Raw genomic sequence first — 27,332 nt, 5'->3', positions numbered from 1 at the left:
GGGGACCCCGGATCAGGGACTCCCCGTGGTGTCTAGGGCCGCACAGGCAAACTGTTCAAAGTCCCTCGAGAAAAGCATCCCGTAAAACCCGAACTGAGAGTCTTTCTGGCATGAAACCGTGAGGCTACCCTTGCGGGATACCCCCTTTGGCCGGGTTTTGTGTTGTCCAGTGGGAAACTGAGGCGAAGGCGGGCACCAGCCGTGTGGACAGAGGGAGGGGAGCCGGGGCGCATGACCGTCCGTGCCCGCACGTTCACGCGCGTCTCACATGACCTGCCTCCTACCTGTGACCCACCTCACCGCGTGGCTTTCAGCCGGTGTCGCTCCGCCGTCCCTGGGCAGGTGCGGGGTCACCTTTCGGAGCTCCACGCGCCGGCGGGCGTGAAGGACCGCCGATCGGAACACGGACCCACGGTGACGGTGCTGGGACGGGGCGCGACCCAAGCATGGCTCTGAAAGGTAATCCTGCCTGCGGAGGCGATGGGCCAGCGGCGGCCTCAGCACCGCGGCTCTGAGCCCACACACGTTACACGGAGCCATTTGTACTGAAGGCGCGTCTCGAAGAACGTGTTCAAATTAAAAAGCCGCCACCTTGGGGCGCCTGGGTGGCGCAGTCGGTTAAGCCTCCGACTTCAGCCAGGTCACGATCTCGCGGTCCGGGAGTTCGAGCCCCGCGTCAGGCTCTGGGCTGATGGCTCAGAGCCTGGAGCCTGTTTCCGATTCTGTGTCTCCCTCTCTCTCTGTCCCTCCCCCGTTCATGCTCTGTCTCTCTCTGTCCCAAAAATAAATAAACGTTGAAAAAAAAAAAAAAAAAATTAAAAAAAAAAAAAAAAGCCGCCACCTCGCTCGCCGCGAGGTCCCCTCCTTTCGGAGCTCGGGGTCGGCGCCGCAGTCGCGTTCCCGGCGCCCCCACGTTCAAACGCGGCACTTGTTTTTGCTCAGGTTCGGAGACGACTCCGTGTGGCCCAGGGCAGCTGGCAGAGCGCAGCTCAAGATCTCCAGAGAGTTTTAAAACATCCCGGGCCCTCGCTGAGTGCATATAAAGCACATTCCGGTTTTTAAATAAAAGCATTTATTCAGTAACTACAAAACAAGTATGAAAGATGTGAAATCACGCAGCCAAAGTTCATCTGAAAGGCCGCCTTACAAATTAGATGACGCTACCTGGCCGTTTCATAAACACGCCTGAGCCCCGACTCTGCGGCCTCGGTGTGAATCCGCCTGCGGCGGCTCAGAAGGTGACGTGGTGCCGGATGTCGTTGATCTGCTTCACCATCTCTCGGATGTGCTCGCCCCTGGAAGACCGGAGGCCGTTTACAGGGACTCGGCAGGATGCAAACGGGTCACGCGCACCGGAAACGCTCCGCCGCAATTCCCGGTGCGCGGCTTCCGACGGGAGCGCGCCCGCCACCGCCACGCAGTCCCGCTTCCGCCCCCCACCCCCCACCCGTCCCCCGCGCTCCAGTGCCCGTGTGACCCCGGCTCCCGGGCCGGTGAGCGCGGGACACGCCGGCGCCCGGCAGCCCCGCGTCAGGCGAACGCACTTACTCTTCCCGCAGGACGGACTGGATGCACCTGCGCTGGTGGGCGCTCAGGACGATGGTGGGCTTTTGAGGGCTCGGCACCTTCTCCATCTTCCGCTGCTGGTAGTCTTTCTTCATGGTCACCTCGAGTACCCAAGAGAACGCGCGTCGGGCCACGGTCCGCGCGTGCTCGCTGGACCCGGGGGTGGGGGTGGGGGGGGCACGCCGGCCGCCGCGCGCCCTCGCCCACCTGTTTGATGGCGTTGCCCAGGTGGCGGAGCTGCTCGGGGATCAGCTGCAGCTCCTTCTTCATGTCCCGCTCGCTATCGGACAGGACGGGGAGCTGGGCGCGGAAGCTGTGCAGGACCGTCTGCATCCTGGAGGCGGCGGCGGTGGGCAGCTGGGCCACAACAGGGCACCCCCCGCGCCCCAGGCTCCGCCCCCAGCCGGGTGGCCTCTGACGGGGGCCCCGCCGTCCCCCCCCCACCCCTCCCGCGGCCAGGCAGCAGCCGTCGCGGGCCGTCTTCCCGAACCCCGATCGGGCGCGCGCTTAGTCACCACAGGGGGGCCCAGACGGCGCCACCCGCCGACCTGTTCGTGAGATCCTCCTGTTTCTCCTTGGCCTCCTCGTACTTGTCGGCCAAGCGCTCCGCCATCTCCCGGAGGCTTTTCCTAAGGGCAGAAAACCAAGGGTTCTGGGGTCCACCCCGACGGGGAAGCCGGCGCGCGGTCGCGCGTGTCAGCCACGCTCCCGCATCCCCCGCGGCGCTCACCTCTCCTCCCGGCAGTAACTCAGGTCTCCCAGCTGTTTCTTCTTCTGGTCACACAATAGCCTGACCCTTCGAGAACGAGAGAAGCGAGGTGCGATCGGAGGCCAGGCCGAGGCCGCGACCCGCCAGGGGCCCCGCGCCGCCACCCTACCTGCGCTGGATCTCCTCCTTGGCCAGGTCCTGCTTGAGGACGTACTGCTCCCGGAACACCTGCGTGGCCCGGCTGAGGAGCTGCAGGCTGTCTCCCGGCGGAGGGGCCGCGTCTCTGTCACATGACCTGTCAGCGGGGGTTTCCGCGCAGGGCTCAGGCCAGGGCGGCGCCGTCCCTCCTTTCCGGCCTTCCCGGCCTTCCCCGGCCCCTCGCCCCTCCCCCACCCGCCCACGCGGAACGGTGCCGAACGGTGCCGCACGAGACGGCGGACTGACGACGCGACACACGGCGAGTATGAAAACGGGCGGGACCCGTTCCCCAGACCCACACGCCCCAAATCCCGTACTTCAGAAACGCCGGGTTCGCAACGCTGCGCTGCAAAATGCTTCTGATGTGCTTTTCAAAGGAATCCGGGGTTTCGGCCAGAATGCGGAGGGGAGACTCTTCTGCTGCCTTGTCTTCCTGGGTGCAGAGCAGGGGAGGGGACACCGGATGGACCGTGCTTCTGCAAAATACAGAAGCGCGTCAGACGCCATCTCCCGCGGTGTCCTCTACGGCGAGGACCCCAGGGAAGCTCGAGCCACGGCTCCCTGAGCCGTGAGAACACGGGAGGCGAGGGAGTGTTACTTGTGTGACAGGACGACACCGCGTGCTTTCTGCCCTGAAGAGTCACCTGGGGAAAGCTGTCCCTGTTCTACCAGGACCGACCTCTGACAAAGCATCTCTGCACTCCATCTTTCCAAAAAATAGTTTGGATTGACAAAAGCAACACAAAAACATAAATTCCTCGGGGACTCTTTCTGCAAAGGACGGGAGAGCCGTTTGTAAACCGGAGTCACAAACAAAAATAAACGACTCGTTTCCTAGGTGTCATTTCAGATTTGGCCAGAAAACCGCTGTACATACTGGGTTTGCGCTGTTGAACTTCATCCTAAAAATGAGATTCACTCGAATATTATATTCACGGCGGCGGTGGCGGGAGAGCAGACGCACCCGCGGGCGCCCGATGAGCATCCTTGTGTCTGTGGGACGGGAGCTACTGTAAGGACACCTGGGTCCCCGGGGAGCTGGCGCATGTGTGGTTTTTCCCTCCGGGCTTAACGGTTTCATTCCGAAGGGAGCCGGTGTGACGGGGCGTCACCGTGTTAGCAAATGTGTCGAGGTAAAAGGCAAAAAGGTGATTTTTTTCCCACCTCAGTCTTGCTCGTTTTCAGTCTTAGTAGAAAAAACACAAAATTGATGGTGAATTGTTTATCTTCCTTTCCAAGTGGCATAACTGTCAACCTTCAGAGATTGTGGGGATTCCTCCAAGGACGTCAAGCGGGGCTGGTGTTCTCGACGAGGCCTGTGCGCAGAAGCCCGTGCTCTGCACCGACACGGGGCAACTGGGGGCGGGAGGGGGTCGCGTGCCCGACACTCCGGTGGCTCCTCGGGACTCCTGCTCCCGCGCTTGTGACCCATGGGTGACCTTCAGGGCCGCCCAACAGTAAGTGGTGCTTGTAGCTTCACGGGAGCTCCTCAAAGGGAAGGATCAGGAGGCCACTTTCAACCCCCCCCCCCCCCCCGCTGCGGAGTTCACATCCCCTGGTGTCGCTCCGAGGCCGGTGGAGACGGGAAACTAGAGGGTCAGAAGGCTGCGGGTCTACAGCCCCAGCGGATGTGTTCCGGCGACCTAAGCACGGTGTCACCTCCCCGGATAGAAGGGACGGTGCCATCCCTGCGGGGGGCTCGGGCTACCCTGGAGCCTGGCACAGGGACGGCGTGGATGCCATTTCCACTAAGTCACGTGAACAGCAGAGTTTGGTATTTTACCGCTTTTCCACGCTGGGAAGCAAAGTTCCCGACTCTCTGCCTAAAATAAGTCCTTTCAGGCGTGGCAGCGACAGCAGAAACCTCCACCCCTCTCGCCTGCAGAGCGTGAATCCCACGTCTCCAAGTGGGAATGACAGGCTCGCTCCCCGCGTGGGTTCTACAGAGCGAATGAGAGCCGCGTGGGCACGAGGACGGACTTACAACAAAGGCCTGATGAGGCACTCGTAGCTGCTGGTGACACAGATCATCGTGGGCCCCAGGATGTCTGGGACGATCCAGAACCCTCGAATCGGTGCCGGCTGCCTGGAACGACACAGCCACAGCTGACTTACAGGGACGCGGGTACCTGGAAACCGAGTTAACAGCCCAGAGGCCATCTGGCTCGCCCAAACCCGGCGGTTCCCGCCAACTGACATGCGGCTCCCTGCCCGCCACCCGGGCCCTGCCGTCTGCCCCGCCGGCATCCAACCCCGCCGACCGCCACCCAGGCCCCGCCGGCACCCAACCCTGACCGGATGCCCTGCACAGCGCCGGAGCGCGGCCCGGCACCCGGGTCACATGGCTTCGCCTACCATCTCCATCCCTGTCCCCGCCTGGCGGAGGAGGGCCGACCTGGGGACTCGCAGGGACAGCGTCCCAGGCCCTCAGATCTCCCCACTCCCCTGCCCTCGGGCGGCAGTGCTAGCACAGCACCCCGCCCTGCAGCTCCTTCCATGGTGCCCTTTCACCTTTCTGGGGAGGTGAGGTCGGGGGGGGGGGGGGGGGGGGCGGGGAGGACGGGACTCCGGGAGTTAAAAGTCTTTCCGGCTTGAGATCTGCACACGCAGGAGTGCACACTGCATCCTGTGACTGCGAGCCAGGCCACTGTGGGGACGACGGTCCCCGTGTGACCTCCCGGCTCACAAGGTCCCCTCCCCCCAATGGAAACCAAGGCCGTCCCAGCCCTGACGGCGCTCACGGATTTCCTGTCTAGGGACCCGCTCCCAAGCGGCCCTTCGTGTTTACCTGTCGGAGGAGCGGATGGGAGTCGTCACCCACTTCACCCGTTCGCCTTCTGTTGCCAAGGCCGCCCTCCCCGGCCCCAGGGGTGCCCTCGCCGCAGTCCTCCGGGAGCCCCCGTGCTGCCGGTCCAGGCTCTCCCTCCTGCCGGGTCAGCCCCCGCCCCCCCTCGGCCCCGCTCCTCCGGCTGCCTCACCGTTGCTGAGCAAGGCCGCTGCAGACCCTCAGCCCTGCTCTCCTCCCTCTGCGCCCTCCCCCGGCCCGGCTCTCTGGCCGCCCCGCAGGAGCGTCCCCCTCCACCGGGCCACCCTGCAGGAACGGACCCCTCCGCACGCCCCCCTCCACACCTTCCCTCTTCCCAGGTCCACCCTCCTCCTGTGGCCCAAATGTCCAGAGGGCACCACGCGGAGGCAGGTACCCCTAGACCCACGGCAGTCACTCTAGGTTCTTCCCTTTCCTCTGTTCACTGAATGTTTACTGTCCATCAGTCCATAGAAACGGTATCGCAGACACGAGGCCAACAGCGCACCGTGACGCACGCGGTCCCGGGCTCTGCCCCGACCGACCGCACGTTCTCCAAACACAAACGGCGACCTTAACACGCGCTGGGCAGAGAAGGCCCCTCTGAAGACCGGACGGGAAGTTGGGGTCGCCACGCCCTCCAGGCAGTCGGAACGGTGGGCGACGAGGGCGGGTCCTCACCTGCAGGGCAGCGGCTTCGTACACAGGATGTGCTCCACGAAGCACTTCTGTTCCGCAGCGAGCTCCTGGAGGCTGTCCTTGTCCTCCTCATCTGCAAAGGCGCAGACACACACAAGTGACTGACGCGCGGACACAGGTCTGCAAGTTAAATGCAGCGAAGGCTTCGTCCCGGACCCCGTCCCGGGCCGCTGCTCCCCAAGCACGACGCCTTCCCGCCGCAGACACCTGCTTCCCACGGCGGGGCTCGGCTTCAGCCCGAGGGGAGTGCGTTTTCCTCGGTCGGCCGTGTGCCCCGAGGGGACACTCCCATCCCGTCCCTTCCTCGCCCACACAGGGCGTCTCACAACGGCTGCTCGGATGCAGTTCACAATGCACACAACCCATCCGTTTAAAGGGTGGAATTCCGTGGGAGTTTAGTGCGTTTTAAGAACTGTACAAGCGTCGCCACGGAAATTTCAGAACCCCTCACTACCCAGAAGGAACCCTTGGCTCTGCCGCTGGCCTGGCCCCAGGCGGCCACCACCAATCCGCTTTGTCCCTGCGGAGCTGCCCACCCTGCACACGTCACGTAAATCGCATCACACGTGTCCTTGTCTGGGCCTGGCTGCCTCCACTCACTCAGCACGTTTTCGGGCCCATCCGTGTTGCACGATATGCCGTCGGATAGATGGCTGTGTACTCGGGGTGATCGTCTGGCTCTGAGGAGTAATGCTGCTGTGAACATTCGTTTACAAGTGTTCGTGTGGACGTACGTGCCCACTTCTCGTGGGTGTGCGCTGGGCAGAGGTCACGCCGTAACTGGAGGTTTGATCACCCGAGGAACCGCCACACCGTTTGCCCAAAGGGCTGGGACGTCTTACGTTTCCATAAACACCGCACCGACAACACTGGTTACTGTCATCTTTGCTTTTAGCTGCTTTAATGGGCATAAAGTGGTTTTGTGGCATCTTGTTTCACGACCAATGATGCTGAACGTTTTCGTGGACTTAACTCTCTGTACCTCATCAAAGGAACAATCTCTATTCAACTCCTTTGTCCGTTTTTCAAATTGGGCTCTTTAACTGATTACTGAGTTCTAAGAGTTCTTTCACGTTCTAGACTCAAGTCTGTGACCGGACACGATTTGCAAATATTCACTCCCATTCCGAGGACTACCTTTGCACTCTTGTAATCGTGTTTTCTTCTGAGAGTTCTACAGGGTTAGGTCTTATTTTCAGGTCTTTGATCCCTTTTGAGTCATTTTTGTTATGGTGTGAGGCAGGGGTCCAATTTCATTCTCGTGTGTGTACACGCACCCTGGTCCCAGCACCGCGTCTTAAAAAGACTCTTCTTTCCACGCTGATGTGTCCTGGCACCCTCGTGGAAACCAACTGGACTCCCGGTCCCATGCCGTCAACCTACACGTGTATGCTTGTGTCAGCATCACACTGGATTGGCGTACAGTGTACCTTCTGTAAGGAGCCTTGAAATAGGGAAGTGTGGGTCCTGCAACTTTGTTCTTGTGTGTCAAGACTGTTTGCGCTATTCTAGGTCTGTAGAATCCCAAATGAATTTTAGGGTCAGCCCGTCCATTTGTGCAAAGCTAGCTAGAATTCTGACAGGCTGGCACCGGATCTGCACATCGATCTGGGGAAGACTGCCATTTAACGGTATTAACTTTTCTGATCCACGAACATGGGAGGTTTATATCTTTCAGTTACGTTTTACAGTCTAACAAGTGTATGTTTTATACTCTCGTTAAAGTTAAGTCTTATTTTGTGTGTTTTGATGCTATTGCAACGGGATCATTTCCTTAATTTCCTTTTGGGTTACTACTAGTGCGCAGAAACAGAACTGATACTTGTACACTGCTCCTGGGTTCTGCAACCACTCTGGACTCACTTATTGGTATAGATCCTTTTCCAACGGGTGTCCTATGACTCACTATGTAAAAGATCGTGTTTTTAGAGAAGAGCGTTTTCGTTCTTCCTTTCTAATCCTGATGCCTTTTATTTCACTTTCTTGGCGAATTTCCTTGCCTGGCACCTCCATTACGTTGAATGCAAGCGGCAGGAGCGGTGTCCTCTTGGATCTTGAGGGGAACGTGTGGGAGGCAGACGTGTAAACAATTCAACTGGACATTCAGCTGAGGTTTCCAAGCAAAACCCTGGCCACGTGTCCTGGTTTCATTGGGCCAATCGCAGTAAAATGTCAGAAAAAATACAACTGGGTTTTTACAAAAACCCCAAAGATTTGATGAGTTAGGAAATTGTCCACCTATCTGAACGGCAAAAGATGCTAAAATTAAGAGATTCACTGTTAGGACATCATGTTTTAGAGGAAAAAGCCACTGATGTACTCATACCTCAGAAAGATCAAAAGGTCTAAACGTCCAGTCACACAAGGGCTCTCCGAAGAGATTAGGAGCGTGACTGATCCTGTGGCCACATGAGGAGAACCCAAAATAGAGACAGGATCCCCCTGGAAAGGCCTGTGGGTGAATGGACTTCTTGCGATATACACAAGGGGACCCAAAAAGGTTCTTCAGAATTTGTAGCCACATAAACGCTGCTTGCCTCAGACTGAAAGGGTCACGGAGATGATGAGAAAAGGCTGTTCCACCCCCAAAATTCTGCAGGCAGAAAGCTGGGTAATAAACCACTCTACCATAGGTAAGTGCTACCTTTCTGGAAAAGATGAAGGTTTACTCAGAGGGCAACAGTGCCAGCCCGGGGGACTATCGCCAAGCCTTGAAACCTACTAGAATTTGAGTTCTGAAACCGCGTAGGACCCGTGGCTGCGGTTTCCTTTCCATTTTCTCCCCTTCTGACCTGAAATGTCTGGAAATGATACGTATGCCTGTCCCACCACTGTGGTCTGGGAACAGAGAACTTGTTTTCTAGTTTCAAGGTCCAGGGAGAGGAATTCTGCCCCAGGATAGAGTCTTTACATATCTGAGTTGGATGACATAGAAGATTCAGGTAGGACTGGGGACGTGTGAGCTCACGAGATTTAGAGGAGCCTCTGATGTCCGCGTTGCTATAACGACGCTACGGTCGGTGTATTTGGCACGTGGGTCAGGTGTGAATCTTTGGAGGCCACGGGTTGCAACAGACTAGACAGAACAACGGACTCCCCAACGGGGCCTGTACCCAAGTCCCCCGAACCTATGAATCGTCAGGCCACAGGCAAAGAGGAAGAGAGGCCGCGGATGGAATGAGCGCTGCTCGTCGAGGTCTCAAAGATAGATTATTCTGGATTATCCGGGTGGGCCCGATGCTGTGACAAGCTTCCTTAAGAGGGAAAGAGGGAAGCAGAAAAGGAGAGAAGGACTCTACTCGCCCCCGCGCCCCCTGCTAACTTCGCAGCCGGAGGAAGGGGACTCTGGGCAAGGGAAGGCCGGGGAGACTGGACAAGGCTAGGGATGGGGTCTCTCCCAGAGTCTCCAGAAAGGGAGGCCCTCCCAGCACCCCTAACCTAGAGAGCTGTGAGGTAATAAATCCGCACTGTTGCGGCCCGCTGAGTTCGCGGTGACTTCTCACAGCAGCAAAAGACAGCTAAGGAAGACACCTGGGCCCTTGCCCATCAAACACGGGGCTGTCTGTGGGTCTTCCGTAGATGCCCGAGCAGCCTGAGGAACTTGTCATTACTCGTTTGCTGAGTGTCGGGACCAAGAAAGGCTGCCTCTCCTTAGACGCCTCTTCTGTCTGCTGAGACGATGATGCAGCTTATGTCCTCTACTCGTGCGGCGTCCTACGCTGATGGATTTCTGGATGTGAATCCAACCTCGCGTTCCCGGGATAAATCCCACGGAGTCCTGGGCCGCCGTCCTTTTTGTCCGTCACTGGATTCGGTTTGCAAGCGTTCTGTTGAGGATTTTTTGCATCTGTATTCGTGAGGGGTGTGTGTCTGCGGTTTCCTGTCCTTGCACACCTGTCTCATGTTGGTGTCGGGGGAGCAGTGACCTCCACGAGCGAGGCGGGGGGGGTGCTTCCTCTCCCTTCTGTTTTTGGAAGAGCCTGTCGAGAACTGGTTTCTTTAAATGCGGAACTTTTAGAGCTCACTGTCCTGAGCTTATCTCTTCGGGTAGTTGATCGTTGTTTCGATCTCTTCACTGGTTATAGGTCTGTGCTCACGTACTGGTTTTTGAGTCGGTGTCGGTAGTCTGTCTTCCTAGGGACAAGTCCATCTCGCCTTGGGGCCCTATGTGGCGCGGAGCTGTTCACGGTTCCCCGTCATAACCTTGAACACCGTCACCATGAGGTCAGCGGTAGCGTCTCCTTGTGGGGTTAGTCTCGCCAAAGGTCTGTCCGTCTTGTTGACGTTTTCCAGTGATAGTCTTTGGTTTCACTGATTTTCTCTATTATTTTTCCACTGCAAACGACTTTTTGACAGAATCTGGGAAACATACCAAAAGGCTCAGGGGACTCACCTGACCCGAGAAATTTGTGAAGCTTATGAATCCAAGTCAGCCCGACACTGTGGACGCCGGCTTCGTGAGTGCAGTGGTACCTCGAGGGACACTTGGGATCTGCAAACGGAGTCACGAACGGAGTACAGGCCGCGTTAGAAAATGGGTCTTAGGCACCTACCCCGGCAGCCCGCAAACGCACCGGTCCACGAAGTGACAGAAGGTGACGGGACCTGCACGCGATGCTACCACAGCAGGGATCTGACGTTTTAAAACTGGAATTCAACTTTCAAATGTATTTGAAGTATTTTTCAAAGTCATGAACACAACCCAAACGTCACTTCTAAACCTTCACAGGAGAGTTCAGCAAAACACCACCACCGGCTACCTGTCCGTCCCCCTCAGCACACGCATTTATAGCTCTCGTTCTCAGGACAACACGGTGCCTGAGAAAGTCACGGCTCCGGACAACACCTGTGCCGGCATCACCGACCCACGCGAACCTGTGCAAGCAAGCGCACGAGCGGGTCAGAGGCCCGGCCGCGGGGCGAACTGTCGTCACGGTGCGTCCAGGCAGCTGGGAAATGCCAAGTCTTACTTGTCTTGATAACGCGGACTTACAGTCTTTACGTTCAAGTTTGGATACGATTCTCTTTTTTTCCCCTTAAGTAACCTTTACTCCCAACGCGGGGCTCGAACTCACAACCCTGAACCAAAAGTCCCATGCTCTTCCGATCAAGCCAGCCAGGCACCCCAAGTAAATTTTTTTCCTTGCTATAATTCTGTTTGACATTCACTCATTCATTCTAGAGGCGGCGAGAGGGAGCGAGCACACACGCGAGAGCACTGGCAAGGAGGGGGATGTGGGAGGAAAGGGAGGAGGAGAATCCCAAGCAGTCTCCAAGTTCAGCACAGAGCCCAACAGGGGGCTCGATCCCACGACCCTGGGATCACGACCTCAACCAAAATCAAGAGACAGACGCTTAACTGACCGACCCACTCGGGCGCCCCGACAGTCCTTTATATTCGTACGAAGAAATACGAGGAACCGTCATGGAATTTTAATGAAAACTTCTATACTTCTCTTGACCCCTAGTATTAGCGAGACTACATGAGACTAAAAGATGAGTTCTGGACACTTTACTTCTGAATATTTATCTCTGTGACTCAGTACTTCTAAAACATTAAGCGACCAAAACAAGATACAGAAATAATTTACACGCGAAAGCTAATTTAAGATGCAACTGTCATCCATAAACCCCTAAATGAAACTCCCTTCCTTCTAAGAGCCTCACTTTAACTTTGTGGTTCATAAATATCGTAAAGCAAATACTAGTTTTTCTTTTCTATTTTACACATCGGGGTTCTGAAAACAGCATTGTGCCACGAAGAGTTTTAAAACTCCTGGTCTATGGAGATCCTCTCTCTGAACAATAAAATATTAAAAAGTTTCCTTTTTTCTGCCCACACTTGCTGCTCGTTCAGGTTCAAATCCTCTCATTAGGTCTACTACTGTTTCCAACGACTTTTCGAGATGTGCCTGTGGTGCTGACATTAATAGAAAAACCTCAATATTGGGAAGTAAGAGAAATCTGTTACAGAAAAAGGCAACGTTAGTAACTGAAGTAGGAATTTGCCAGGCGTCCCTGTCACATGGTGGTCATCCACTCATGTCAATAAAAATCTGGGCATATTTCAATGATTGGAAGGTGCCCTAAATAAAAACACGAACAGGTCGGTTTATTAGTTTCACAGATGTGAAAATAATTAACTCTCATTAGAAGATAAAAATGCCTATGTTTAAGATTTCCCAAAGAGGGGCGCCGGGGTGGGTCAGCGGGTTAAGTGTCAGACATCTGCTCAGGTCATGGTCTCCCAGTTGGTGAGCTTGAGCCCCGCGTCGGGCTCTGTGCTGAAAGCTGGAGCCTGTCTGGGATTTTCTCTCTGCCCCTATCCCACTTGCGCACGTATGTGCTCGCTCTCAAAATAAAAAAAAAAAAAGATTTCCCAAAGACATTATGTACCTTCATAAGGAAACCAGTGAATTTGTCGCCTACGTCACTGGGTCTCGGTCTCCTCAGCCCTAAAGCGAAGTTCAGAGACCACACAGACTACACCTCTGTGGATACGGCTCCGCGAGACACGCTCGGTGAGCTCCCTACGCCAGTCTGCTGCGCAGGAACTACGACCCCTGACTGTGCCGTACCAGGCGCACAGCCGGACCACCTCCAGGCAGAGGCGAGCCCCCCTCTCTCTGCACCGGGCCCAGGAAACCGACAGGAGGCTCCGAGGCGTGGTGGGAGGGCACAGGGTCACAGGGTCTCGTGTCAGAGGAACCCCAGAGGTCATCGGATGTCACCCCTACCGCTTCCAGATGAGAAAACAGACAGCAGGGGGGCTGACCGAATGCCTGACGTCGTCACAACTACGAGCGAAGCCCAGCACGCGCCAGGCTCCTTCCACTCAGCCCCGCGGCGTCTCAACAACACGGGCTTCCGCCGACTCAGCATCTACTCAAAAGCTCCCTGGACGAACAGAGGTAAGTTGCCGGAAAGATACCAACCCAGGTAAGTTAAAATAAAATGAAAAGATAAAAAGGACAACATTCAAACTGGTTCTGGGGCTAACAAGTAAAGCGAAGAAAGAGGCTTTAGAGAGCCATCTTAATGTGAGCGTGTTATCGTTTGATTTTTAAAGTTCGTTTTAAAGTTTATTTGCATACGTTTAAGTAGTTGAATCACGAAGCCAACTTTTGAGTGGACCGGGAAGAGTTCACTATTCTGACTCCAGGGGGATCCAGACCACAGACCACAGACCACGATCTTAAAATGTGGGAAACACACCCAGCCTTTCCTGGACCCAAGTGCAGTGCGGTGACTGAAGCCACGGAACGCGGCTGGCTTTGCACAGCTGGGCCCCAAACCAAGGTGCCCGGGAATGGCCTGTGACCGTCTCCGTGGAAACAGGACGGGACAGGAGTAAACTCCACCAGTACATTACCTCTGTGAAGTCTGATGGGACAAGAGAAGTCAGAATCAAAGGGGTCATCCTCTCCGGACGCCAGCTTCAGGGCGAGCTCCAGCTCCACGCACTCGAACACGTACAGGGAGGGGACGAGGTCGGCCCTGGGGTCCCAGGACGTCTCCGACTGTAAGAGAACCGGCAGTTTCAGGCTTCACGCTCGTATGAAAATGCACACGGTTCGGAACAGAAGAAATTTCTCCTTAATTCCACCCCTTTCACCAGGGCCTTAATGTTCTCAAAAGAGGGAAAAAAGGCCTCCCTCCTTTTGGAAGGTCGTGAATCGAGTTGAGAAGAGCCAGTTTAGCGATTCGTGGGTTCTCTGTATCTGTCATTGAGGTCACTGAAGCCCGCCACTCCGAGCGTGGACAGAGCACGTGGGCGCCTTCTAACGTCTCGCCACGTGGACTTTTAGGTGGGCTTCACCTAACGCTAGGTGTCTGATTTCCAAACGACACAGAGGTGCCAGACATAAAGGAAAATCCTAGCGTCCTGAGCGTTCTCGCCGGCCCGGGAACCACACACGGCGCCGGAGACGCGAACGCAGACACGGGCCTGGCTCACCGTCTGCTCGTCTTCCTCCTCCCCTTCCAGCACGACGCAGTGGTACAGCATGCCCGACTCCGTGGCGATCACCAGGATGTTGGGGACACAGGGTAAGCAGAGGATAGCACAGGCGTCATAGCCGTAGTTGTCCTCTGCCGCGGGGTGCATGGGCAGCGGGCCTAGCAGCTTCCCGACGGTCCCGGGGCTGAGGGAAGAGGGAAAACATACTCGGACAGGTTGACGGAAGACAACCACGCCACCGCGATCCCTTTTCTGCAGCTGCCGGGCCCCAACTGAAAACACAGTGCCACGGGGGCACCTGGATGCCTCAGTCGGTTGAGTGTCTGACTCTTGATTTTGGCTCAGGTCGTGATCTTGAGGTTCGTAGGACTGAGCCCCACATCGGGCTCTAGGCTGACAGTGCAAAGCCTGCTTGGGATCCTCTCTCTCTCCCTCCCCCTCCTCCACTTTCTCAGAGGTAGACACAGAAAAAAGAAAGAGAGAGAGAGAGAGAGAGAGAGAGAGAGAAAAGAAAAAAAGAAAGAAAGAAAGAAAGAAAGAAAGAAAGAAAGAAAGAGAGAGAGAGAGAGAGGGAAGGAAGGAAGGAAGGAAGGAAGGAAGGAAGGAAGGAAGGAAAGAAAGAAAGAAAGAAAGAAAGAAAGAAAGAAAGAAAGAAAGAAAGAAAGAAAGAAAGAAAGAAAGAAAGAAAAAGAAAAAAGAAAAGAAAAGAAACCAGAAGCTTTAAGAAAAAACAGAAACAGAAAATTCCATGGCACCGGTACTCCTGATGTCTCCACGTCTCACTTTCCCCTGGACTTCTGTCTCCCTGGTGCCTCTCAACTGGAGGTAACTTTGTGCGCAAGGGGACGCTGACAACGTCTGAAGACATTTCTGGTTGTCACGACCAGGGAGGTGGGGGCGGGAGGGTGCTTACTGGTGTCCAGAGCAGAGATGCGGCTCAACACTGCCCCGCCCCCCAGGATGCCTCCGCAGCAGTCGCTCAGCGCAGAGTCCCCGGGGCAGGGGCCCAGAGGCCGTGCCCCCTGCTCACTCTGGCTCCAGCCTCCCTCACCCCAGCGAGGCCGCGCTCCTGCAAAGGCCAGAGGAGAGCTCCCAGCTGCTAAGTCCACGGGCCACCAACCCGACGTGCTGCTGCATTTACTGTGGGCTCACAGCTGCCTCCCGCATCCTTCACTCGTGCACTCCGGTCTCCTGGCTCTCTTCGGGCCCCTCCGGACACCCCTCTCTCACTTCTGGCTTGAAAATACTGGCGCTCCCCAGCATCTTGTTACAAGCCCTCTTGGCTTCACAGCACACACTCACGCGAGGGCACACCGAGCCACGCCTGGCCGGAACTACTATGGACAGCCTGTACTTTCTCCCAAAACGGAACTGCTCTTCGGGGCCTGGGACCCAGTATTTAACTGGATTAGAGCTACAGTGACTGGGTGCTGGGTGACACCCCCAGGAACCGGTGATGTCGGTCAAACTCACGTTTGTCCAGAATTACAAGACCACGTGCTAAGTTCGACAATGCGAGAACGAACCAGGTATAGAGAGAGTGAGGTAAGAAAGGCGTCAAACACAAGTAAGCCCGGGGGCGCGGAGAAGGTTGAACGTGTGACTCTGGATTTTGGCTCAGGTCACAATCCCAAGGTTCGTCAGGCTCTGTGCTGACAGTGTGGACCCTGCTGGGGATTCTCCCTCTCTCCCTCCCTCTCTGCCCCTCGTCTGCTTGCTCTCTCTCAAAATAAACGAATAAACATTAAAAAAAAAAAAAAAGATCAATGGGAAAGTATATTCTGGGAAGGGGTGGTGAACCTTCCAAGCTAAGGAGCAGCTCTGGAAAGTTCTGGAAGCATGAACGACAAGGACCGGCAGGAAGGAGACTTGGCTTTCTAAGACAACAGAAGACAAGTCAGCAGGCCACGTCAAGGCCCTCAGAGCCTCCCTGCCGGGCGACAGCGTCAGCAGAGGTTCATGTGAAGAGGGACAGAGCTTCACTTTCCTAAGATCAGTCTGACAGTAGTGAGGGGGTGACACTGAGGGAACTGAGATGGGGTTTAGGGCAGCGACCGAAGGGGACGAGGGTCTGGGCAGGAGATGAGGGTCTGAAGCAAGGACAGCAGGACGGAGAAGGGGGTTGCCGCTCAGGGAGTTTTCGTGGTTAAGGGCAACAGAATGTGGGGCTGGGCTGGACCCGAGAGGCTGCAGAAGGCGACCAGGTGATGAGATGTGGATAGGTGGGTGCCGGCCGTGGGCGGAGGGAGGCGACAGCGTTACCACGACGGCCAACTCCGAGCAGGGGATGTTCAGGTGGAGGCGGATGCGGCTGAGAGGGAGTCCCCGCCCGCGGCAACCGCGGAGGTCCCCGTTTCTCCCCTTTGTGATTCTGCTCCTGCAGGGACCCAGCGGATCCCTCAGCCTGAGCTCGGATGCCAGGGGCCACCCTCCTCCCCCCAGCTCACCCCTCCCTCTTGCAGCGCCTGAGGCCTAGGACTCACACCTGCCGCTGGGGGGGGGGGGGGGGGGGGGGGGGCCTGACTTCATAGGGGGCCAGACGACTCATAAATGAATCAAGTCCGTTATCCTCTGGCCTCACGCCTTTCGGGTTACAAACGGGCCCAGGATCCTCACCCTCTCCTGCCTGCGACCATCACCCGGACTGGTGATCCTCTCTGTCTGGTCCCCTAGTTCCAAATGTCCACGGACCGTTTCCACTTTATGAGCCCACTACCCTGTCCAACTGACCACCTGTAATAACAACCCCCACTAGCCGCCCCTCCTGACCCCAGTTTTGTCTTCACGGCTCACCCCCTAACCCGACCAGGAACGGAGTCTTACGGACCCTTCCTCCGTAGGAAGCGTGTCCGCTTCTGCCCCTGCTTCGGAACGGCCCCCGTTCCGATCCCGTAGACGGTCACCTAACGTCTGCAGCAGCGTCTCCAAATGTCTCTCTGCCCCAGAGAGGGTCTCTCTGTCCCTAACCGTCTGCTTTGTCCTTCTGTTTAGAAACCATCACTGGCTTCCCACCACCCTATTCCTACGGAAAAGACCCCACGTTCCCCAATTTCCCCCCGGGCAGATACTTCCGGCTTTACCACGTAACGCTCCGCAGCCGAAACCACGGCTCCAGCCACGAGAGCCTGACCACTGAGCCGCGAGAGACACACGCCCTGGGGACTAAAGCAGTCATGCCCTTCCCTGACCTTCAGTTAATCCTCATTAGAGGTCAGTCCCTGTCCACGAAAACCTCCCCGACTTCTTCAGTCGCGGCACGCTCTCCTTCCTCTGGGTCCTCCCGCCCGTGCACCGTGCGTGGTCTGGGGACTCACAACCAGGGCGCAGGTCCCCACCACTAGCTGCCCTCTCAGTGCCTGGCTCACACGAGATGCACGACACTTTTGTGCTTTAGACTTCGTGAAAACAAATCCAGTCTTCGGTGATTATCTAAGAACGTTACAGAACCGACCCAAATAATACGAGGCAACCAAAGGTTACACGGTCTGTACGCATCTTTCCCCAAGATATGCAAAGCAAGCATCAAGAGGCTGCCACACGTCAAGAGACGGGACACCCACCCACGGACCCCAGTCTGGCCGGGCCGGTCCACGAGGGGCATCCGTGGATGGCACCCCCCCACTCACCTGTGAATCAGACTGACGTACGTGAGGAAGGTCTCTCCGTTCTCGTACAAGATGTACAGCGGGTACCCCACTATGTCACCTTTGCCTTTCTGTCCAAACATGGTCTTCGGGACCGCTGACAATGGCCCGAAGTCAAACGCCACCGCTGTCTCGCCCAGAGATGCAGTGTATGCCCTTCTAAAAAGACATTTAAAAACCGATGGGTCAAAAACAAGAATGAAAACGAAACGTCTGCTAACAGGAGATGGGGATGGAGTTTGCACTCGACGGAGGACACAAAATAGAGCACAATTAAACGACAGAAACACGAAATTATACCCCGTTTCCTCTTAGTTTAAGCATATTGACACGCAGACAGGACAGATACACGCACACACAGAGAGACAGGAAGCAAACGCTGAGCAGAGGGACACGTTCACTCCACAAGTATCTCCTTCGCATCGGCCCCACGTCCCGGGCCCCACGCTGTTACAGGGTGCTGGGGACCCACCAGTGACTTCAACCAAGGCCCCGCCCTCCAGGGAGACACGCAGGGCACACGCAGAAAGGAACACGCAGCACAAAGCCAGAAAATGACATTGTCAAGAAAAATGAAGTTGGGGAGGGGGGCTGCCTCGGGCTGGGCTGCCTGGGAAGGACCCTGACGCGGTGATGTCTGAGCACGGATTCAAAGGAAGGAGGGGAGGCGTCAGCGGCCACATGGGCAGGGGGTGCATGTTGTCTGAGGAATGAACAGCGAGGAGGCCGAGCTCAGAACCGGGACACAGAGGGAGAAAGAAACTGGAGGGGACATCCTGTGGGTTGCGGTCAAGAATAAAGCAGAATGAAGGGCGCCTGGGGGGCTCAGTCGGTTCAGCGTCTGACTTCGGCTCAGGTCATGATCTCACAGTTCGTGAATTCAAGCCCCACTTAGGGCTCTGTGCTGACAGCTCAGGGCCTGGAGCCCGCTTCAGATTCTGTGTCTCCGTCTCTCTCTGTCCCTCCTCTACTTGTGCTCTTTCTCTCCCTCAAAAATAAGTAAACGTTGAAAAAAAAAAAGAATAGGATGGAATGACCTGCTTTATACCCAAAGTGTCACTCTGGCTGCCACGTCAAGGAGAAACTATAGGAGATGACAAAGATTTCTTTTTCTTAATATTTTTCTGTAGGTTTCCCCAATTTTCTACAATAAACACATATTATCTTTATCATCAAGAAAAACAAATGACGAAACACACGACTTCGTATTTTAAAGTTCAGTACGACGGGTTATCCGAGGAGACTCCAGTTCAATACAGGGTTACTAAGTGCGGGTAGAACGAACTTATATGGTTGGAGGAGCAATGTCACTTTGTTGTGCTGCAACCACCACGCGTGAGTTTACCGCGTGGAAAGGTATATGGTGTCAGGAGGCAGGGAAAAAAAATGAGGAAGCCCCAAATCAGAACAAAAGAACAGCCTGCGTTCAACTAATGACCAGGACAACGAAGGGACAACAGACATGGAAGTCAGAGAGACTTCAAGTGACCTCTGGCCGTCAAAAGTTACCAGGAGCTTAATAAATGCAGGCGTGTTCCCCATGATGACAGCAGGTGTTGATGAGTGAGTGCCAACCCCGTGCCAGGACCCAGGCTACGCACTTTTATGCATCACCTCGTCCATCCCGTACGGCGATCCTAGTAGAAAGTGCCGTGATTCTACTTTATATTCACGGAACACAGTCATGGACACGAGGCTCGGGGCCGCTGAACGGCCGGCGTGCGCCACAGTGAACACACGGCAGGGCGGAGATCAGAACCCGGGGCCTGGAGCTCGGAACAAGTGTGCGGGCAGGGAAGGTGCCCGACCCCAGGGGTGGGGGGGACCTGCCGAGTCCCGGAGGCCGGTACCTGCCACGCGGGGGTGGAAGCTTTAATTTAAGAAGCGACTGCCCGACACTGACATCGCTGAGCTGAAACGCTCACCCTGAGACTCTCCCGGAGAGTGAAATCGGCCCCAGGTCAGCGGCACCCTGGGACTGGGCGCCAGCGCGGGCTCTCCACGTTCCCAAACGTTAAGATCCAATAAATGTAAGTTCACAGCCCGAGATCAGCAATCACGGGGCGAGGCGGGGACTGTGGGTCAGGGGCAAGGGCAGTACAGATCTAGACCCCCGCTGCCCCCGCCCCACCGCGCTGTTCACACACCGAAGAGCTACGTGGGAAGCAGTCAGAGGACGAAGAGTTGGGAAAACAGGAATAAACACGACTACTAGAGACGACCGCCACGGAGACGTGGAAAGAACCAAATGGAACTTCTAAAAATACAGCTACTAAAAGCGTCACTCTACGTGCACAGGCTGTGGGCGGTCCTGTGTGGTCATCACCAGAAAGACTGGTCAGGAGGCCAGAGGGATGGGGTTTGTGAGTTCCAAGGGTGACCGCTGGTGGTTGGGGAGCCTGGAGCGTGCCCCTGTGGGGGGTGGGGGGGCGGGCGCCGGAGTCAGAAGGGCTCCCTCTTCCTCTCCAGGTTCTGGGTGTACACGGTCTGGGAGGCGGGCGGCCCGACACTCTGACCTTGAACCTCTGCCATGGCATAACTTATCGCCTCTGTCAGGACACAGGAGGGAGCCCGTGCCAGGCAGTCATTCTAGAACCTTCTCAAGAAGGGAGCAGCTGGCAGCGATAGTGACCCTCAGCCACTCTGTCCTGCCACCCACTTCTGCTCACTCCTCAGGTCCCCGGCAGTGTGGTCACCGCTGGAAAACCTTATAATCTCTGTTAAAACTGCACTTACGAGCCCAATAAACGAACTATTTTGTGACACAAATAACTCACCCTTTATTGAGTATCAGGCTCTCCTCTTCCGCTTCTGAAAGCACAATGACCTTGACGGGTGTCTGAGGCTCACGGAGAGAGTAGATCCTGGCGAACAGAAGAGCACAGAGCCCGCACTTAAAATTCTTTTCTTTTTTTTTTAACAACGTTCAAAGTTTTGAGAGAGAGGGACGGAGTGCGCATGCAGAGTGGGGGAGGGGCCGAGAGAGACAAAATCCCAAGCAGGTTCCCCATCCTCCCAGAGCCGGACTCGGGGCTCGGTCCCAAGGACCGTGAGATCCTGACCCGAGCTGAAATCAAACAACTGAGCCCCCGGGTGCCCCAAAACTCTTTCATCTCAAAAGCGCCCTTCTCCTCCATCTGATCGCTGCCGGAGAATCTTCCTACTGGTTTTTACAACCATTTCTCTGCCAAAGGGCGTGCTCGCACTGACAAAGCAGCCCGCTTCGCCTGTGTCCGTGGGCCCTGCACAAACACCCTCTCTCGCCCCCGAAGCCCTATGGGCCCGCCGCACCCCGTCACGGGTCTGGATCTACCCCCGAGTCCGCAGGCACACTCACCTCGTCCCAGCGTCCCCCCAACCGCCCCAAGTGCACCAGCACCCCCGCGCGTGCACCCCGACTCTGCAGCCACATCCCGCCGCCCCCTGTACGCCCACCGGGCGCAGAGGGAGGGACGCCCGGCCCCCAACTACCCGCGTTTCTGGACGAGACGCAGCACCACGTTGTCCCTACTTTCTCAAGCAGAGCATAAAACCGGAAATGCTTGAAATTTTTTTTTGCCAAGATCATTTTAATCTAAAATAACAAAGTCAACGACACATGTGGCTACGGTTAAAAGGAGAATTTTCAAAAGGCCAATAACATCGTTATCAGAAATCTAACAACCCCTGGGGCGCCTGGGTGGCGCAGTCGGTTAAGCGTCCGACTTCAGCCAGGTCACGATCTCGCGGTCCGTGAGTTCGAGCCCCGCGTCAGGCTCTGGGCCGATGGCTCGGAGACTGGAGCCTGTTTCCGATTCTGTGTCTCTCTCTCTCTCTCTCTGCCCCTCCCCCGTTCATGCTCTGTCTCTCTCTGTTCCAAAAATAAAGAAACGTTGAAAAAAAAAATTAAAAAAAAAAAAAAAAAAAAAAAGAAATCTAACACCCCTTATAAAGCCCGTGTGGAGTCAATCACTTACCTCGTCCGTCCACCCTCAGAAGTTTTCAACTCCGTTTGCTCCGTTACCAGCGAAATACCATTTAATAGACGTTTTCAACAAAAATCTGATGCAACCGAGCACGCACGCACGGTGGTCCTCCTGGCTGCCCGCGCGCACTCCTGACCTCAAGGTGCGTGCTAATACCAGATGGGACGCGTGAGAAGGGAAGGCAGCGGAAGGGACAGCAAGCACAAGGGAGCGTCGAGGGGCGTCCTGTTGCCCCGAAGCCGTCCACAGGCTCCAGAGGTCAACAGGGGAGGAAAGACCTGTGCCTGTGCCAGAGGTCAACAGGGGGAGGGAAGTGACCGGTGCCCCGTACTTATTTATTTTTTACAAGTTCGTTTATTGTGAGGGAGAGTGCGTTCACGCACGAGCAGGGGAGAGGCGGAGAGGCGGAGAGGCAGAGAGAGAGAGAGAGAGAGAGAGAGAGAGAGAGAGAGCGAGCCAAGCGGACTCCACACTCAGTGCGGAGCCCGACGTGGGGCTCAAATTCACGAACCATGAGGTCACGACCTGAGCCAGACACTTGACAGACTAAGCCGCCCGGGCTCCCCCAACACCCCATATTTTAAAAAGAACCTCAACAGTTGGGACCAGATACCTCCTTCTGGGCGTCACACGAGAAAGGCCTCGGCCACACCCCGGCCCCCAGCCGGTTTCCCAGCCCACGTGACAGGAAGACCAGGAGCCCGTCAGTGTTCAGGACGAGCTCTGTGAAGGGAGGGCGGCCCCTCCTGCTTTCCAAGGCAGACGGGTGGGCAGGGCGACACTCAGCCAGACTTAGAGGTGCCTGTACGCAGTAACGGGAGACTCGTGTCTCCCGTCCTGGCTGAATGCCAGACGTGCTGCGGGAGCCACAGGCCACCAGGTCGGGGAATTCTCGGCTGAACCTGACACCTCACATCCCAGGGCTGGTGGCACGGGAGTACTATACGGTATCTACTTCCTACAAGGAAATTTCTAGGGCCGGGCTGGAACAGCGTCAGGACTATGGTGCAGGTGCTCAGTTCCCTGTGGCCCTTGGGGGGCAGAGGAAAGGACCCTGGCAGGTCCCATGACTCCACAGGAAAGAGCACAATGGTTACGCTGAGGGTGCGGGAGATAGCACGTGTGTGTACGCCCCACCGTGAGAGCGAGCCCAGGGCACTACCGCTCACAGAGCGCCTCCGTCACCAGCGGCCCGAGGCTAAGTGCCGCCCGGGCCAGGCGGGGGCGGGAGTGGGGGGGATGCACACACCTGCACGGAGCCTACCACGTCAACGGAGGTCACTGGTGGCAGACAGGACCAAACGGGGACCGGGGTCAGGCCCACCCCCTTTACAGACAGCTGTCTCCCTCAGCTGTCCCATTCTCCCTACCCCCACTACCGAGGAGCTGGACCCAGAGGAAGCAGGAGGCAGCCCCTCCTTACACATCGCCCCCACCTCAGGGTGCGGGGACAGAAACAAGAGCCAGAGCAGACAAGGCCCTCCCCACCCATTTCAGATGCCCCAGTCTGGGCCTGTGAGAAGGGGCCACGACACGCTGCTGATGTGGACCGAACATCAGAGTTTTAAACTGGACAGACCAAGTTTTACTAACTAAAAGTGACCGGAAAGCTCTGAGATCTAAGAGGCCAGAAAGGGATCAACCATTCAGCAGGGAAGGAAAGGCTGATAAGGCACAGCTAAAAACGGTGATTAGGAAAAATGAAACCGCAGGGACCCATCAGCTGGGCCTCCCCAGTAAATGTTTCACATGAGGCAGATCCAGAAAGTTAACTGGGAACGTTATAGAAATCTCTGGAAGACTGGGGCATGTGATCGTAGAGTTCAAACCCCGGAGGGGCGTTTAGAAGCTGTCAGATCGAACCTGCTCGTTTTACAAGATTGGAAACTGAGGCTCCCCTAAAAAGAATTTCGGATCTCGAAGACAGAGGCGGTGTTGGGACAAGAATTCAAATCTCTCAACTCCCACTTGTATTCTTTTCCCGAGGGTACACGACCTCCAAGATGACACGTTGAGAGGGGACGTACCAGCAGACCGGTAAAGGAGACGGACGGGACGAGCCAAGACAGAGCGGCAGTGGCTCCGGAACGCAGGGGAGGGCGTTCAGACGACCTGCCTGAACACTGGTCACAAGGGCCACGAGGCAGAGCCGTCGGCCGTCCCGGGACCCGTTCAGCGGAGCCCCAGCTGTCAGCCAACGAGCGGAAAGAGAATCTCCCCTCGCAAAGCTCCGAGAGAGAAACAGAGCGTACCTGATCACGTTGTCCGAGGTCAGCAGCACGACGTGGGGGTCCAGCAGCTCACTCGGGTACCAGGCGGCGTGCTTCAGAGTCAGGGAGGCCGAGCTGGTGAAGAACCTCTCGGCGACAGGCGTGGTGCTAAAGCGAGGACAACAGCTCCCTAAAACGTTCTGCAGCACGTGAATGGAAACCTACAGGGAAATCTATCTTACTACCGCTTGGGCCTTTCCGTCAAATTTCTCTCAACTCTTGCTGAGAGCAAAGCATCTATTCAGTCAATATCAGTAAGAACCGAAATAAAAAGATTTTCTAAAGTACAGAGTGTTTTCTAAAAATGACCTTATACGTGACCTTAGGTGTCACGTCTTACTTGACCCCTGCAGGAGCCCTGTGAGAAGCTGCTCGGGAACTACCATCACTGTTGCGGAAGTGAGGAAATGGATTTAGAAAGCGGACGTTTTACGGGGACCGGGTCTCTGCGCTGTGGAGCTAAAGGGGGGTTTCTAGCTTGCATTCTTTTCTACAAATCTGAGTCAGACTCTCGCTTGTCTGGATTTGTTGAAAAACACAAGACACCAAAACTAAACTCAGTCAAACTACCAGCAAACGGTCTGACTCCCAGACACTAGCTGCTTTCGACACGTCATGCTGACTTGAAAACGGAACCCCGATTAGACAGCGCTTTGACAGTTCGGGCAGAAGAAACGTGACCTTACATATAGCACAGACGCGACAGCAGGCAGCCAAGGCGCAGACCAGCTGGAACACCGCGATGTTCGATTCGTGGCACAGAAAATGCACCTTAACCACCACGGGGCTCGAACAACTGTCCGCGCGTACGACAGAAGACACAGACACACGTTCCGTGGACGTAGGACTTACCTACAGTTCACTGTTAGTTTTCCGCCTTCGAATTCAGAATTCTTCCCCCATCTTTTGGGCAGCTCTAACACCGTAAGTCCTTTCATTCCTATGAGTGCCACATGCTGCTGCGTGGGACTTAACAGGACTTGATAGATTTCAAACAGGGGCGGATTTATGCAAAGCAACCTCTGGAAATTAAAAGCAAACTGGTCAAAATAGCTCGTGTCCAGGTAAACACACGTGGCAGGTGTGTGGGAGCACAACAGTTACCCTATACTACACTACAGCTGTGCACCACAACTAATGCAGGACTTGCCGTAGGACAACGAAGCAGCCTGGATAACGGCTAACACTTGGGCCGTTAACTGATGGAAGATTTTTTTTTTTTATTTTTTTTTTCTTCAACGTTTTTATTTATTTTTGGGACAGAGAGAGACAGAGCATGAACGGGGGAGGGGCAGAGAGAGAGGGAGACACTGCATCGGAAACAGGCTCCAGGCTCCGAGCCATCAGCCCAGAGCCTGACGCGGGGCTCGAACTCACGGACCGCGAGATCGTGACCCGGCTGAAGTCGGACGCTTAACCGACTGCGCCACCCAGGCGCCCCATGATGGAAGATTTTTAACCACTGAGACTGGAATGTTACAAGGAACGCACCACATTTCCCTACCCTGCAAAATAAATACTCTGCATAATTTCCCTTTTCTTAAAAAAAATTTTTTTTAATGTTCATTTTTGAGAGAGAGAGGGAGGGAGGGAGGGAGGCGGAGGAGGGGCAGAGACACAGAATCCGAAGCAGAGTCCAGGCTCGGAGCTGTCAGCACAGAGCCCGACGTGGGGCTCAAACTCACAAACCGTGAGATGGTGACAGGAGCCGAAGTCGGACGCTTAACTGACTGAAGCCACCCAGGCATCCCTAAATTTTTTTTAATTGCTTTATTTTTTTTTAATTTTTTTTTTCAACGTTTATTTATTTTTTTTGGGACAGAGAGAGACAGAGCATGAACGGGGGAGGGGCAGAGAGAGAGGGAGACACAGAATCGGAAACAGGCTCCAGGCTCTGAGCCATCAGCCCAGAGCCCGACGCGGGGCTCGAACTCACGGACCGCGAGATCGTGACCTGGCTGAAGTCGGATGCTCAACCGACTGCGCCACCCAGGCGCCCCTTAATTGCTTTATTTTTGAGAGAGTGAGAGAGAGAGGGGGAGAGGGAGAGACAGAGAGAGAGAGAGCGTGCGCGTGCAGGGGAGGGGCAAAGAGAGCACGAGACACAGAATCCAAAGCAGGCCCCCAGGCTCTGAGCTGTCTGCACAGAGCCCGACGCGGGGCTTGAACTCAGGAACCACGAGATCGTGACCTGAGCTGAAGTCAGACGCTTAACTCACCGAACCACCCAGGCGCCCCATAATTTCCCTTTTCGCGACCAAACTCCAGCCTGCCCCTGGCAGTCCCACTCCCCACCTGTATTCTGCACCCCCATCAGGTCAGCCTGTGTAGACCCGTGCCCTGTTTTCAGGACTGCAGAAACCTGCGAGCACCCCGTGAAAATCGAGTCATTTCTCATCAGCGAGAGTCCGCCAGCGGCTCGGGGCAGAGGTCATGCGGTAGAACAGGCGGCACGTTTTCTGTGTTTTAATCTTTGAAAGAAGGGAAGCCGGTAATTACAAGTAAACGTTGCAACGACTGACCACAGCGAGTCTGGGCCGCTCTCTGTCTAGCCCCAATTTCACAGGCGGTCCGCTACAATCAGAAACAAGCAAAACTCCCTCCCTTCCAACTTGGGGAACGAGCTCATCTTCTAGAAGCGAAAAGAAGGAATTCACAGGGGACTCCTGCACGGCAGGCACAAAACCCGAAACCCGGGTTTTTCAAGTCTACCCGCTGCTTCGGCGCCCGGCGCAACCCCAGGAGGGAGTCAGGATTACGCTTATTATCTGGCGGGCGTCCCGTCGCGGAACCGGCTTCTCAGAACCAGCCTCCCGAGAAGCGCCCCCCGCACCCCCACGCTCTCTCCGCTCCCCTTCATCGCGGGTGTTTTCCTGGCGGCTTGCACGGCCGCTGCCCTGAGCCCGGGCCCCAAGAACCCACGCTCCCCGAGAGCATGAGTTGCTCTAACGGTGTCGGAGACCGTAAGCCTCTGACGAGGGAACAAAGACGCAAAGGGAGGCCGCCAGAGGCCAAAACGACGAGGAGAGGCGCCTCCCGCTCTCAGCTGGGCGCCCCCCAAGGGACGAGGGCTTACACCTGTCGGCACACCTGCCGGCGTGCGCGGGAGACCCGAACCCCGGGCAGGCCCCTGCCGAGGGCCGTACCTGGTACTGGGAGAGGGAGGGCTCCTCGCCCCCGCCGCCGAGGCCCCGCAGCCGGACCACCAGGAAGGAGCTGTCGTCCGCGTCCCACAGGAAGAGCTCTCCGCCCAGGCCCAACACCAGGTTCCTCGTGAGCAGCGGCGGCGACGAGGGCGACGGGGAACACGTCGGCTTCTCGGCTTCGGCCGGGCTCTGGCTCTGGCTCTTCAGCCCCTCGCGGAGCCGCAAGAACACGGCGTGGTTGGGAAGCCAGGACTGCCACGGCTCTCCGTCGCCCGCGGGCCCCTCGGCTGCCGCCATCTTGGCCCCACTGCGCTGGTCTCCCCAGTCGCTCCGCGCGCCGCAGAGCGCAGCCAATCCGCGGGCGGCCGGTCG

General features: G+C 56.2%; 1 protein-coding gene across 1 annotated transcript; it reads right to left on the bottom strand.

Moving 5' to 3' along the window:
- Positions 1-1,049: 1,049 nt before the first annotated feature.
- Positions 1,050-27,286, bottom strand: NUP88 (nucleoporin 88). Its single transcript, XM_086685678.1, has 17 exons — positions 26,961-27,286; positions 24,667-24,836; positions 23,797-23,922; positions 20,357-20,443; positions 17,562-17,738; positions 13,933-14,119; positions 13,348-13,495; positions 10,369-10,467; positions 5,958-6,048; positions 4,458-4,559; positions 2,791-2,949; positions 2,445-2,570; positions 2,297-2,362; positions 2,115-2,195; positions 1,774-1,900; positions 1,549-1,667; positions 1,050-1,295 (listed from the first exon to the last, which is right to left on the bottom strand). The coding sequence occupies exons 1-17, from the start codon at positions 27,255-27,257 to the stop codon at positions 1,232-1,234; spliced, it is 2,226 nt and encodes a 741-aa protein (XP_086541804.1). The 5' UTR covers positions 27,258-27,286; the 3' UTR covers positions 1,050-1,231.
- Positions 27,287-27,332: the final 46 nt, after the last annotated feature.

This window comes from Puma concolor, chromosome E1, assembly GCF_028749965.1.
Source record: "Puma concolor isolate L17-30 chromosome E1, mPumCon1.1.hap2, whole genome shotgun sequence".
NCBI classification, from domain to species: Eukaryota; Metazoa; Chordata; class Mammalia; order Carnivora; family Felidae; genus Puma; species Puma concolor.
The sequence above is the reverse complement of the archived record's forward strand: the minus strand, read 5'-3'. Positions and strand labels throughout refer to the sequence as shown.

Coding starts and splice junctions, on each gene's coding strand:
- NUP88 (XM_086685678.1), bottom strand. CDS start 27,257: ATGGCGGCAGCCGAGGGGCCCGCGGGCGACGGAGAGCCGTGGCAGTCC. Junction 4,560..5,957: donor ACGAAGCCGCTGCCCTGCAG/GTGAGGACCCGC, acceptor GTGTCGTTCCAG/GCAGCCGGCACCGATTCGAG. Junction 1,901..2,114: donor CAGGAGGATCTCACGAACAG/GTCGGCGGGTGG, acceptor CGCCGCCTCCAG/GATGCAGACGGTCCTGCACA.